This window comes from Haplochromis burtoni, unplaced genomic scaffold, assembly GCF_018398535.1.
Source record: "Haplochromis burtoni strain Fernald_Lab_line unplaced genomic scaffold, NCSU_Asbu1 Contig_410, whole genome shotgun sequence".
NCBI classification, from domain to species: Eukaryota; Metazoa; Chordata; class Actinopteri; order Cichliformes; family Cichlidae; genus Haplochromis; species Haplochromis burtoni.
Window position 1 is genome coordinate 192,673 of NW_024582771.1, and position 12,563 is coordinate 205,235.

Below are 12,563 nucleotides of genomic sequence, written 5' to 3' on the forward strand. Positions count from 1 at the left end.
AAAATCTCTGTGATGACAAAGCTGCCCAAAATGGGATTTACTGTGTGTCCTGTTAAACATCGACAAGGAGAGAAAAAAGTGCCGTATTCAGCCAAGGCAGCAAATAGTTGTCATGTATCACACACACACACACACACACACACACTCGTTTTCATATCTTAGTGGGGACATCTCATTGACATGCCGCTTACCCTAACCATCAATAATCCGAACCCTCAGCCTAAACCATAGCCTAACTGTAACCCTGACACTAAAACCACATTCTGAGCCTCAAACTCGTGGGAACGGGCGTTTTGTCCCCATAAATGGCTGTTGGTCCCCACAAGTATAGTAGGATGACAATTTTGTGTCCTCACAAAGATGTCTAAACATGCACACAGAGTAGCTGACATATGTGCGCTTCACTCCCCTGAGTGCAGTCTGAAAGGACAGAATCAAAAGAACCCACAACGATGGATCCATCGTGGAAAAGCTGTCACTGCTTTATTGGAAGGTCGGCCCTCATCCACGCTGATCAAATGGGAAGACCCGGACACTCTCAGACATGCACAACATTTTAAGAGACTGAAGTGTCACTGGAGACCAGCAGACACACTGGCTCTACAAAAGCTATTACTGGGAGCTGTTATTAATGAGAGGCTGAGCCTTCAGCTATCGGGCACCCCCCTCATGCAAAACCAGCTCCTAGTTTGGATTCGGGAGACAGACACGCTCTCTAGTTTTAGGATTACACTCCAAACTTTCCTTTTTAATAAAGCTTACAGTGAGGGCTGCTGACCTTGGACCATCCTTCAGTTATGCTGCTGTTGCTTGTATTTCTTCTCCACTCGTCTCTTTTCACTCCCCAAATGTTTATACATCATTAAATTGTGTCTGTTATCGCCCTCTCTTTTACGCTGCTGTGTTTGTGTGAGACTGGGAGAGAGAACAACATGGTCGGGGTATCAAATAATGAGGTCAGTGTACGAACAAGTAATCCTTGAAGATTAGGCTCAAGATTAATCTAAACACTCAGTTTCAGACAAGTTTTTCTCCTCTTGCCTCTGAACGATACCAGCTATCATCATCTCAGACAAAGCTCTGGCTGTGAGCACAGAAGCCCCGCCCACTAGCTATTCAAATATTCTGTTTATGAGGAGCAGCCAATCAGAACAGCTTGACTAATAAATAAGGATTATTTTGAACTGTGAATCATGCAAAGCTACTATAGTTTAGAACAGCACATAGTGTGTGTGAGTGAGCAGTTCAGTTAAAAGGGCAGGATGAAGCTTTAAAGAACAGCCTGCTTTACCTGGTGCTTGAGGTAAGTAGGCTCCAATCAGCTTGGATCGCTTCTTCTCATAGCCCTTCTGTGTGATGTCACCTGCCATAGAGAGAAAGACAGAGCAAATTTTACTTTCTTTATTCTCATACAGCAATACCCAGTGAGAGAGCCAAAGTCAGTGTTAAGTAAAACATGGATGATCAATGTTTTCTAAACTTTACTTCAAGATTCAGAGATCATTAAAGCTGCACTGGGCATGCAAGTTTTTATGTTTTTTTAGATAAATGTTCACTGTTCCAGCTCCTACAAGCGTAATTTAAAAAAAACAATGACAAATTAACAATAAGACTGCAATGAACTGAATACATTTCCCCTGAAAAAGCAAAACAATTTAAGGTACTACAGCATTTAGAGAGATCACGGTATGCTTATTGCTTGCTTACGACCAGATGGTTCCGTTTGAATGAATGCGAATGTGCATAAATGAGGAACTCAAAGCACTGCAGGTGCAGCTGATTCACCTTTCACAGTGCGACAAACCACCTCAAAGCTTGCTGACCGATCTCCCCGAGCGATAAATCAAACCTCGCTACGGTACCATCAGCAGATTTCCACGCAGCACAAAGCACATCTGAATCCAATAGCGCTTTTATAAACGATTCCCGGCATTGGGGTTTAACCTCCGGGGACTGTCAGATCACCAGGAGGGGAGGGGCTGCTGCATTTCAAAAGAAAGTTAAGAAGAGAGAGCCAGAAAATTTGGGGGTGAATCACTGCAAAGTAAATATGTGACTGCTGAGTATAAACACACAACAGACCAAATGAGTGTGACCCCACCCCTAATTATACTCCAAGTAAATGTAGCTGGAAAAAACAAAGTAACAACTTCAGAGAAAGGCAGAAAGCCACAGAGTGAAGGATTATGGGAATTAGAGTTTTAAGAACCAACACAGGCCCCAGATTACAATATGCATTTATATTAATATTTATATAGAGGTAAATATATTATATATACACTGATAAACAGTAAATACAATATAGTCTTTATTCTATTTCTAATTCTACTCTATTTCAAATAAAGTTACAGTATAAAAGCTGGAGAGTCTGAGGAGGCTTTGTAGTTTGTGAAATGCTGAATGGAAGTGACTGAGGGAGAGTCAATGAGCCAACAAGTCATTATTGTATAAATGTATTTGGTGGAGACACTTGGATGTGCGTCTATGGGAGCTGAGGCCAGCTGATGTTCTTTATATTGTTTTTAACATTTGTTTCCATTTTCTTAAACATCACTTTTAAATATGCACTGAATATGTGCTAATTTACAAAAACCTGAAGATTTCCTTTAGCTGACATATTAGAATCAAACGGTTTTACCCTATAAACAAGCAACTATGTCAACAGCCAGAAAGAGTCAGTTTCCATCGCGCTGTTTGGGATAAAAGACTTTATAAATCAGGTTCTGAATCAAGCTTACTAGTTGATAACTTTTACAAGAAAAACGATTTTGTTGTCTTGTTAGTTTTCTGAAATATTATGTTCAATATTGAAAATGAAGCAGTATCTATCAAACGTGCAGAAACAAGCAACAAAATGCAGTGAAATAAAACCTAAATGTGTATTTTGGAGATTTTCTTTCCACTAGTCTGCAAGAAGCCATGTTATACAAGCAAAATAGCAAGTGGATGAAAAATGCATGTGTTTGCCTGAGGTGAATCAACTTAAATATGATAAAATGTTTTTACGAGATGCAAACGTCTAATTAAAATATTTGCTTTATGCATGACAAGCAGGCTCTCTACGAGTCTGCAGAGTCCACGTGACTTGATGAATTGTAGGTCCAGACAGTTTTTGGTGCTTGCAGACTTCAGAGGAATTTTCCAGTTAGGTCTGTGTGTGCAGTTGCAGGGACATTTGGATTCAACATGTTCGGAGCAAAGAGGACGGAGAGGACCGGAAGGGCTGGAGAATAGATTCAGGATGAACTTCCACAACAAACTTGTGCGCGTACCGTTTGTACATTCTGTGGGATATAAAAAAGGAGCATCGGAGCAGTGTTTGACAAGCAAGTTTGTCTCGGTGATGTTACACACTTCTTACAGTGTGTGGCTTTTTGTTAATTAAATGCTCATGTTCAATGTGCTTCGTGGTTTTAGAAAGCAGGTCACAGAACACATGTTTTCTAAGGCACGATAACAAAAATAATTACACCCATCTCCATATTTTGTTACATTTGAGCTCCACTACAGCAGCTGTATGAGAATCACAGTCCAAAATAATCCGCATTTGTCCGATACTGGGCCCTGGTGAACCCCTGATTGGCTAACACTCACAAGCAGAAGGTTTGAACAGCGGGTGGGTGGGGCTTCTGTGCTCACATCAAATGAACACATCTGCTCGCAGTGATATGATGCAGAGCCAGTGGTTCTCACATCAGTGAGTGGATGTCACGGTGGGACTGGATGACCCCCCCATACTTTCTGAGCCACGGGTGCACCGAGGGGAAAAAACTCAAACTGGCCGTTTAAAGCAGTGTGAAGCTGAGATTCTCACTCTTTTTGACTGTGTTTAGCATGAACATCCACTCTTTTAAACCAATCAGGGTAGAAAAGTCACAGTCCCTGCTTTAAATGCAGGACTCTAAAAATACCAAACATACTTCGTGCAGACTAAATGCTCTGCTATTTACATATTCTGAATTTCTGTGACGACTCTAGCTGCCGACTGATGAGCTGGGGAGCAATTTCAGGATTTCTCTGCCTGGAGGATGTCTGAGTAAAAATAAATAATTTAAAAAAAAAAAATCAGGTGAGTGTGCTTCCCAAGCAGCGAGCGACGCACGAAGCAGACCTGAGTGACGCTAAACCTGCAGAGGATTTGTCGAACACAGAAAAAGCGGTTTGCGTGGCTGACTTGACAAATCCTTCTTAAACGCACAAACGTGAGTAACTGGCTGGGATCAAGAAACCGGCTGTGGGCACAGACGTCATCTGCGATGATGTCAGCACAATGTATGTGTGTGTGTGAGAGATTTCAGTAGCATGAAGGCACTTGGCAATAATTATCATCTCTGGCAGGGGATCCAACTACCCTGCTGAGAGAGAGGAACTGGAAAATACACTGAGGGAGGTGAAGACGTGTGGGTAAACAGAGGAGGTCTGACCTTGTCTTTTAGATATTGACTTGTTGAGGAGGTGACACACAAACACTCAGTTAGCATGTTCTTGATTTAATTGGAGTTTTATCAGCAAAGCGGAGACCGAGTGAAATGAACATGTCAGTCAGCTCTGTGTTAAAAAAATCATCCACCCAGTCGGACAGGCGGTCCATCAGCCTGTCAGGCACAGAGTCAAACACACTGTGGCTGTATATTAAACTACCGCAAGATAAATGCTGTCTAATGCAATCAGGTTTTGTATAAACAGTGCATTCATGCAACTTTCCACGTTACTGCAGGTTTACACGCGGAAAATAAGAAAGACGTGCCAGGCTTTTAGGATCATGCCCAGGAAGGGGCCGCCATTGCTGCCAGCGCCGTTTTAGTCAAGAGGGAAGCGACGGGTTGGAATACTCACGCTTTTTCCTAAACGTATAACAAACCACATCAAAAAAATCTGTGAAGACAACGTTGGATTTGAAACCAAGCCCAGTGATGAAGATGAATAACAAGCAGGAACATATTAAATAAAATAGATACAAACCATACACACATAAAAAACAGTCATAAGCCTCATAATAAAACACGTACTTTTGCTTATGAACACAGCTGAGACACTAAAATGTGCCTGTGAAAGAAACTGAATGTGATTCTTTTGATTACAACAATAAAATAAAATGTTTTCACAGAGTTATAATGGCTGCTGTGACTCAGTTTTCTGGGGAAATACAGAAGTTTTTCACCTCTGAGCCTTTTTAAAGTAGGTCAGAAATGAAAAAGATGAGACACCAAGGATTAAAAAGGACAGGTAGTAATAATGAGATAAGTTTTTGTCATGAAGTCTATAAAACACCATAAAACACAGGAAACTATGCTCATCCTCAACCAGCAGTTGGTGCTGTTCAGCACCAAAACACACTGAATTTAGAGTCAAGTATCATATTACTCTGAAACTATGTTACTGATTTTGCGAGGATTACAGTTATTTTTCTGCAAGCTAGTGCTCGTGCAGGAAACCTGTGCATGCAAGTACAGTATACAGAGCAGGTCAAAGGTCAGGGCACACACTCAAACTGTGTTTACAACAGTTTCAGTTAATAAGTTGATATTTTGCCATCTTTTCTCTTCCAATTAAGTTCATCTAAGCTGGAGGATTATTTCTAGCCTCTCCCTCGATCTTAGGCGTTTGACTTGATGAGAGTTATACTCGTATAACAAACTGAAACAGAAACTTCCAAAGCAAGATCAAAAGCGAATGAGAGGTCCTCCTCCTTTCTCAGACTGGGGTGAGGAATAAAGAAGCAGATGATGAGGATGGAGGGATGAGGATCTTTAAATAGGCACAGGGGAAGGAAGGATGACTCAGGCTCTGCTATTCTGTAACTTCTTCCCTCCGTCTCACTGTCTGTCTATTTCAGTTAGAACAAAATGGATTTAGGGTGATGTTTTCACAGGTCAGAGTGAGGTGGTGTAAGCCCCGAGAGCTTAAACTGTCTCCAAACACAAACAGACACAAAGAGCTTCACATTTAGCTCAAGTGAGTCAAAAATCTAAAAGGCTAAACACAGACGAGAAAGAAGCAATCAATCCTTCAGTTCATTAAAAACCAAAACAATAAACTGGACAATCAAAAAAGAAAAATCCAGATTTTATGAATTTGCTGATTTATTGCTTTTCTTTAATGATGATGTGAAAAATGAACAACAGAATTAGAGCTCTGGAAACCAAAACCATATCTGAAAAAGAAACCTCCACAGTTTTGCAGAACACATCTCTGGAAATGTTTATGACCACAAGGCACTCTACCTCCAATCAGAAAGCACAGCGTCATGTTAGAGGGCGAGTACTTCAGCCTGCAGCTTCTTTACACATTCAAGACGCCTAAAGCACAAATGCACCAAGAGCAGAGGACGGCTCAGCACGAGCAGCGCATTGAACAGTTAGCACAGACATGATGACGACTGATCAAGGGAATTAAAATGATTTTACATGGTAACCGTTTTAAAAACTGGCTGTATGAACTAAACAAAGGCCAAATAGACATAAACACAGTAACAGCTTCTGTGCATGGTCAGTCTGGATCTGCACATATATACTAGCATTATTACTGCCATTATTATTAATGCTACCTCTTGCCAAACAGCACCCATGGCCCAGAATCATCTAAGGGAAAATGAAAGTCTGGGAATCAAACGTTTCTACCACAAGTTTGCTTCTCTACCCTCCAGCCAGAGCAAAGGTAACAGAGGAAAACTAAACCAATTAAAGGACACAGCTAAGAGCACCTGGTATCACTTAATTTAATCATAAATGTGTACAGTTTACACAGTTGTCACCCTTATCACCAGGCTGTGGTAGAAAGCACTGTTGGACCACACAGCAGGCCTTTTGTTTCCAATGTTTCAGCCCCATGCGAGGCACAAATCCAGCTACAGTCCTGTGTTTGTCTCCGAGTGCTTCAGTGTTTTGAAATATGCATGGAGCAGCATGATGACAGCCGTAAAACCTCACTATAAGCTGCCTATGAATTATTGACACTCAGATATTTACATACTGCTGGAAGCGCCCTCCCCGACTCCCCGCTAGACATCAGACTGGCACGCTCTTAACCCCGACCTTGATGTCAAGCACTTTGAGGGGTCGATGTATAAATCACTCCCTACTTGCAGGCCAGTGTGGGCGCCACGGAAGTCACCATAGCAACTGATGGGCTAGCATGTTCCACTACGTGTAAAAATCTGTGTGATCGAGTCTGACACGGACCTCGCGCTCACCGCGGAGTTTGCCGTGACTTCTTTAAACACAGCACTCTGGACAGTTTCACTCTGAGGTGGTCTTTCAGTTCCAGTTGAAGGAAATCTTAAAGCTACAGCGTGCAGTTATATTTCAGACAATGTGTTCTTGCAGCTTAGTTTCAACAGTTTGTGTTTGGCCCTTTCCTGTTTCCACACAACAATCGTCCTGCAGAAGAAAGTCAGCTCCATAAAGACATTAAATAACTCCCACAGAGCTCTGACCTCAACCCACACCTTGAAAGGCTGCCCGACACCATCATCCACCACTGCTGCACCTAATTTCGTCTTACAGGGACCTACAGATTTAGCTGCAAATTACTGCAGTTAAGTTCAGCATCTGGCGGACAAGAAAAAGCTATAAAAGCTGATTCAGCTACAGCAGAATTTAACAAAACTATCCCGTTTACGTCAAAAACACTTTTGCTCACGAAAAGCAAAAGTCAAACGTGCTCCGCGTTCAATCGCAGCCTCAGAGAACAACTTTGATCTGCTGAATCACCTTCCTGCGGTGAAAGGATGAGTGCTGCAAGTCAGTTTGCGCAGAAACAGCCGGCTGAGCCTGCATGACCATATACAGTGTGAGAGAGAGAGAGCGAGAGAGAGAGAGACACCGAGCCATGACAAAAGAAGAGGCTGATATAGAAGAGACGGAAACATGGAAGAGAAACAGAGACCAGGAAAAAAACACACGAGAGCGAGAGAGCAGGGAAATAATGACACTGACAAAATAGAAACGGGAAGAGAGGAAGACTGAGCGTGTGTGTGTGTGTGTGTGTGTGTGTGTGTGTGTGTGTGTGTGTGTGTGTGTGTGTGTGTGTGTGTGTGTATCCAGCACCTAAAAAGGAAACAGTTGATTTTATTGTTTCCACACTGCAACGCTAAAGATAACAGACGCGTGAGAGGAAGGAGATAAAAAACTAAAATATGGAATAGATGGAATATTTAGTGTAGAGTAGAACAGCATGAAGTGAACGAGGGAAAAAAAAAAGGAAGGATAGAGAAACAATTCTGTCATGTGACCATTGGGGACTAATAAAAAAAGATTTTTGTTCTCTCTCTCAAACAGAAAGAAGAGTTTCAGAGTACAAGCACAAATGCATAGAACAAAAAGAAAGCAGGAACTTTCATGGAAACTCATAAAACCCACAAAACTAAAAACGTACTCGCCTCATTCAAAACCTCGCTTTAGCCAATCAATAGTGAAGAACAACTCCCAGGAAAAGGCGACACAAGTTTTGGGTAACTTTTGTAAAGTAGAAAAAAATGTGTTTAGTTCAACATCCACGTGATGCTGACTGATTCAAAAAGCTTTCTGATCATCTCAAACGCTGCAAAATGAATCGCCAATCAAATATTCTAGAAGAGCCAACAGGAAGTCGGCCCACTCAGCTGCCGGAAGTGTCATTCGGTCACAAATTACATATTTTGGAAACATTTTATCACAATGATGCTGCAGAGGGGAAGTCAGAGTCATCAAAGTCATCAGTGCGATCCATCCAACAACCGTGGAAACATCCTCCGAATGCTCCTCTGATGAAATTCATGTTTGTCGTTTTCATCACAAAAGGTAATATTATCTGAAGCCAGATTATTTCCACATGTTCAAGGAAAAGCTAACCGTCTGTGTGTGTGTGTGTGTGTGTGTGTCACAACAAGCCTGACAGCAGCAGTTGTAGTAAAAGCAAAATGAAAACAATCGATGCATAAAGATAACATCAATGTTTGGATCTCTGCAAGAATACAAATAAAAAAAGCTTGTTGGGTGAAGAGCACCAGCATCATTTACACTGGTGCTCTCTTTCAGAGATGCAGGTTTCAGTGAACTGAACTCACGGCCGCTTAGTCTGAATCTGTTCTGTTAACATTGCAAAACTCCAGCTTATAGAGGGCAAAGTGTAATAACATCAACTTCGATTAACTTCCTTCAAAGAAAGGACCAAAAACTGACCTGGTGGAGCAAAAACAATCAAAACTAATAAATGTTTTATAATTAAATTGGGGCATTTTTATTTGTGCCTGCTTTTGAAAGTTGTTTTTATTTTTTATGAAACGCTGCAAATGGTTATGGTTATGACTGATGATGGAAGTTAAACACAGAGAAAATCCACACAAACACTCATTAACAACAGTTGGAGGAAACGCCCAAGGGCTCCTCCGGGGATGAAGGCAGGACACACACACACAGACACACACACATTCAGCAGGTGTTTACAGTAACAACATGCTGATTCAGTGCTCACCTCCACACAGGTACAATCACACACACTTTGAGCCTGTGTGTCGGTAACCATTAAAACTTTACATGGTTTTAAACTTGAGTTTTGTCAGCTGAGAAAACAAAACTCTGGGCTGTTTTCATCTGTACGGAGCTGAGCAAACCATCTCCTTCGACCTGAAAGTCTCACTGGTGTCAGGCTGCTCCTCTATGATTCTTTGACTTGCTACATTTTACAGTTATGACATTTTCCCCGGACAGCGGCTCTGTGGCAGTTTCTTGGCCCGTTTGTGCCTCTTGATGTTTAAAAGAGTTCGTTTTCCTTCCCTAATAAACAGATTCGACAGCAAAACCTGTAAGCACAGACACAACACCTTCTTCTTCAGTCTGAGGCGGAGACGAAGCACACGTGGCGCAACTTGACGAAGGTGCTACATTAACAAAATTCCTCCTCTGGCCGTCATTAAACTGGAGAAAGGAGCGTGTAACCGTGCTTCCTCGTGGCACATGACAATTATAAATACATGTATGCTGGATTTCAATCGGTGGACGCAGCTTAAAATGATTTATGGTCGTCCTGCGCGCTTGTGGAAAAACAGAGCTAAACTTACTCTAGTGCCAGCAAAACCATTACACGCACAATAAGGAGGACTGGGTGGAAAGTCCCGTCACAGTTTATGTTCGACAGCATGAAACGAGAAAGGAAACGAATGTGTCTGGAACACGTGCCTTCATCGAGTACAGATGGTGTTCACTCGGGCCGAAGCGTCTAACAAGTACAAAGTTAATTAAACCGTCGGTGCTGTTGCTAATAAGACGACTATTATAAGACAACTTGCTGCTTCAGTCGGAATCGGCGGCAAAAATGACATCAAAGGTTTTAAACAAATCTCAGGTTCATTTGATACATTTTGTGAGTTTCAGCCAGAATTTGTGCCAGTTTTGTGTATCATTGCAAAAATAAAAACTGTAACCTGCAAAAAGGAAAATGTTTCTATTGAATTCATTATGGTGGAAAATCTAATATGCCTGATGCTGATGCAGATAAAGATGTCAGAGGCATCCAAGGAATCTGATTTGGTGGTTGTATTGCACTCAAGGCATAGACCTGAAACTCGGAGCCAAGAATCTGGGGAATGTCCACAATGAGTGTGACAAATTTCTAAACTTTTTGCCACAGAGATGACGAGCTGTCCCGGGAATTCAGCGACGGTGCTTTCACCTGTCCTGACCTCCGATTCTATCCTGTACTAACTCAGCACTGATGCAACTCTAGGTGCTTTTAATGGCTCCGTTTCTGCCACTATCATATAAACAGCTTACTAATGTGGAGTAAGCTTTATTCCAATAGCACCTTTGCAGCTAAACAATTAATATCAGAAAGTGCTGCAAACTGAAAAACAGAGAGGATAGTCTCCAGTCTTACAGTTGCATAAATGGCGATCACACCTGTGTCTGACTTGTTGACACATCTCTCTGTTCTGGATTAAAATGGTCAAAGGCCCTGAGACCAAATAGTGTTTCAGCTTCATGTGCAGTAAAACACAGAGTGCAAAGCCTTGATGTCATTAAGGAGAGAGGAGCAGCAACAACAGCAGGCCATCGGCAAAGTGCTCACAGAAGTCGCTCCCATAAAAACACTGTTAGTAACAAAGTCTGTGAGAACAGGAGGTTTTTATTTACCTTAAAAACATCCTGAATGTGTCTCAGAGACGTTCTGCAGAAGATTTCTCAACATTTTCCGAAGAAAACTAAACAGCGACAATTGTTTGCCCTTCTCCCGATCTTTGCTGTCCCTGGTTTACGGTTGGTTATCTCGTATTTAATCCCAACTGTCAACAAGCCAGTTTATCACTGCTCTTTATCAGCGTGCAATAAGCTGCACCATCAGCTGAAAGAGACTGAAATCAACAGAACAGAAAATGAGTTTGAAGATTGATCAGTCAGATAATAAATAAATATTGATTTGTTCATATTATTTGTTTTATATTATTGTACACCCAGAGTTCTTCCTGCTGTTCAGCTCTTCAAAAAGACTCAACTACAAATAAAGGGAGGGAGACGCAGCACAAAACAAAGCAGCTTCCAGCATAAAGAAATTTGTTTTTAAGTCGGATCCTGCATGAAAACAGAGGTTATGTTGGAGGTGGGTTGTGAAAGGGCTTGCAGATGTACACAAACTTCCTGCAGACTGAGGCAGGGCTTATAATTTCCACTAGGATGCACCTGGGTCGTAAACTTTGTATATTATTGTGGACAATTAACATTACAATGCACCAACTACACAGGATTCCCGGGCGATGGACTTCAAGCTGATGTGAAATAACTAACAGGAATGATTACTCAGCCGTCAGGCCTCCGGCTGTCCATGTCTGCAATGGAGTATAATGCAGGCTTAAGTCATCTTAAACAGCGTTCCCTCTGGCCTTGCAGAAGGGGATCAGGTTAGCCATCAGCTGATGTGTAGCTGCACTGAGATCAGTCAGCATAGTCGGTCCTAAATCTTACAAGATCGTCTCAGAGGCCTGTGTGAACTACATCTATGCTCAGTTCACCATCTTGTACTCAAATGTAATTATTTTCTAGAGGAAAAAAAGAACGTAGCGTGATAAAGAGTTAAAATCAACAATAATCGGAATTCTTTTGACTGCAATAATCACGTAACGATCACTGGATACGGTCACAGCGCTTCTTCAGAGTAAAAAACTGCTCATCTCCTCTATTTGGTTACATCAGCGCCCAGTATTTACACTCTTTGTTTGTCATGAAGCAGGTGCAAAGCCTATCGTACCAGCGACAGAAACAGGGCCAACAGTCCGTATGACGTTATAGGTGCACCGAAGCAAGCTGGTCAGCAGTCACACACGGCGAGGAAAGCTGCAGAGCGGACGCACGGCGCTTTACATCGTCACTGCTGTCTTTGAAAAACGAAAACTTTCAGATCACAGCAAAGTTCATTTTAAAGTTTTACGTGGTTAAAAACACGAAACTCAAACTCCTGCCATTCACCAATGAGAAAAACAAACACCCTGAAGTCAGACATTTATTCCAATTAAGATAATTAGATCAAGAAAATCAGCTTCCACACACACACACACACACACACACACACACACACACACACACACACACACA

The 12,563-nt window shown here is 41.9% G+C and overlaps 1 protein-coding gene across 6 annotated transcripts in view; it reads right to left on the reverse strand.

Annotated features, from left to right (window-relative positions):
* Nucleotides 1-12,563, reverse strand: part of LOC102293551 (disco-interacting protein 2 homolog C) — a 198,972-nt gene that overhangs the window by 90,803 nt on the left and 95,606 nt on the right. For all 6 annotated transcript variants that reach the window (XM_014340882.2, XM_042213034.1, XM_042213033.1 and 3 more), the window contains exon 2: nucleotides 1,292-1,363. In XM_014340882.2, coding sequence (XP_014196368.1) covers nucleotides 1,292-1,363 — 72 coding nt within the window. The remainder of the gene's footprint in view (nucleotides 1-1,291; nucleotides 1,364-12,563) is intronic.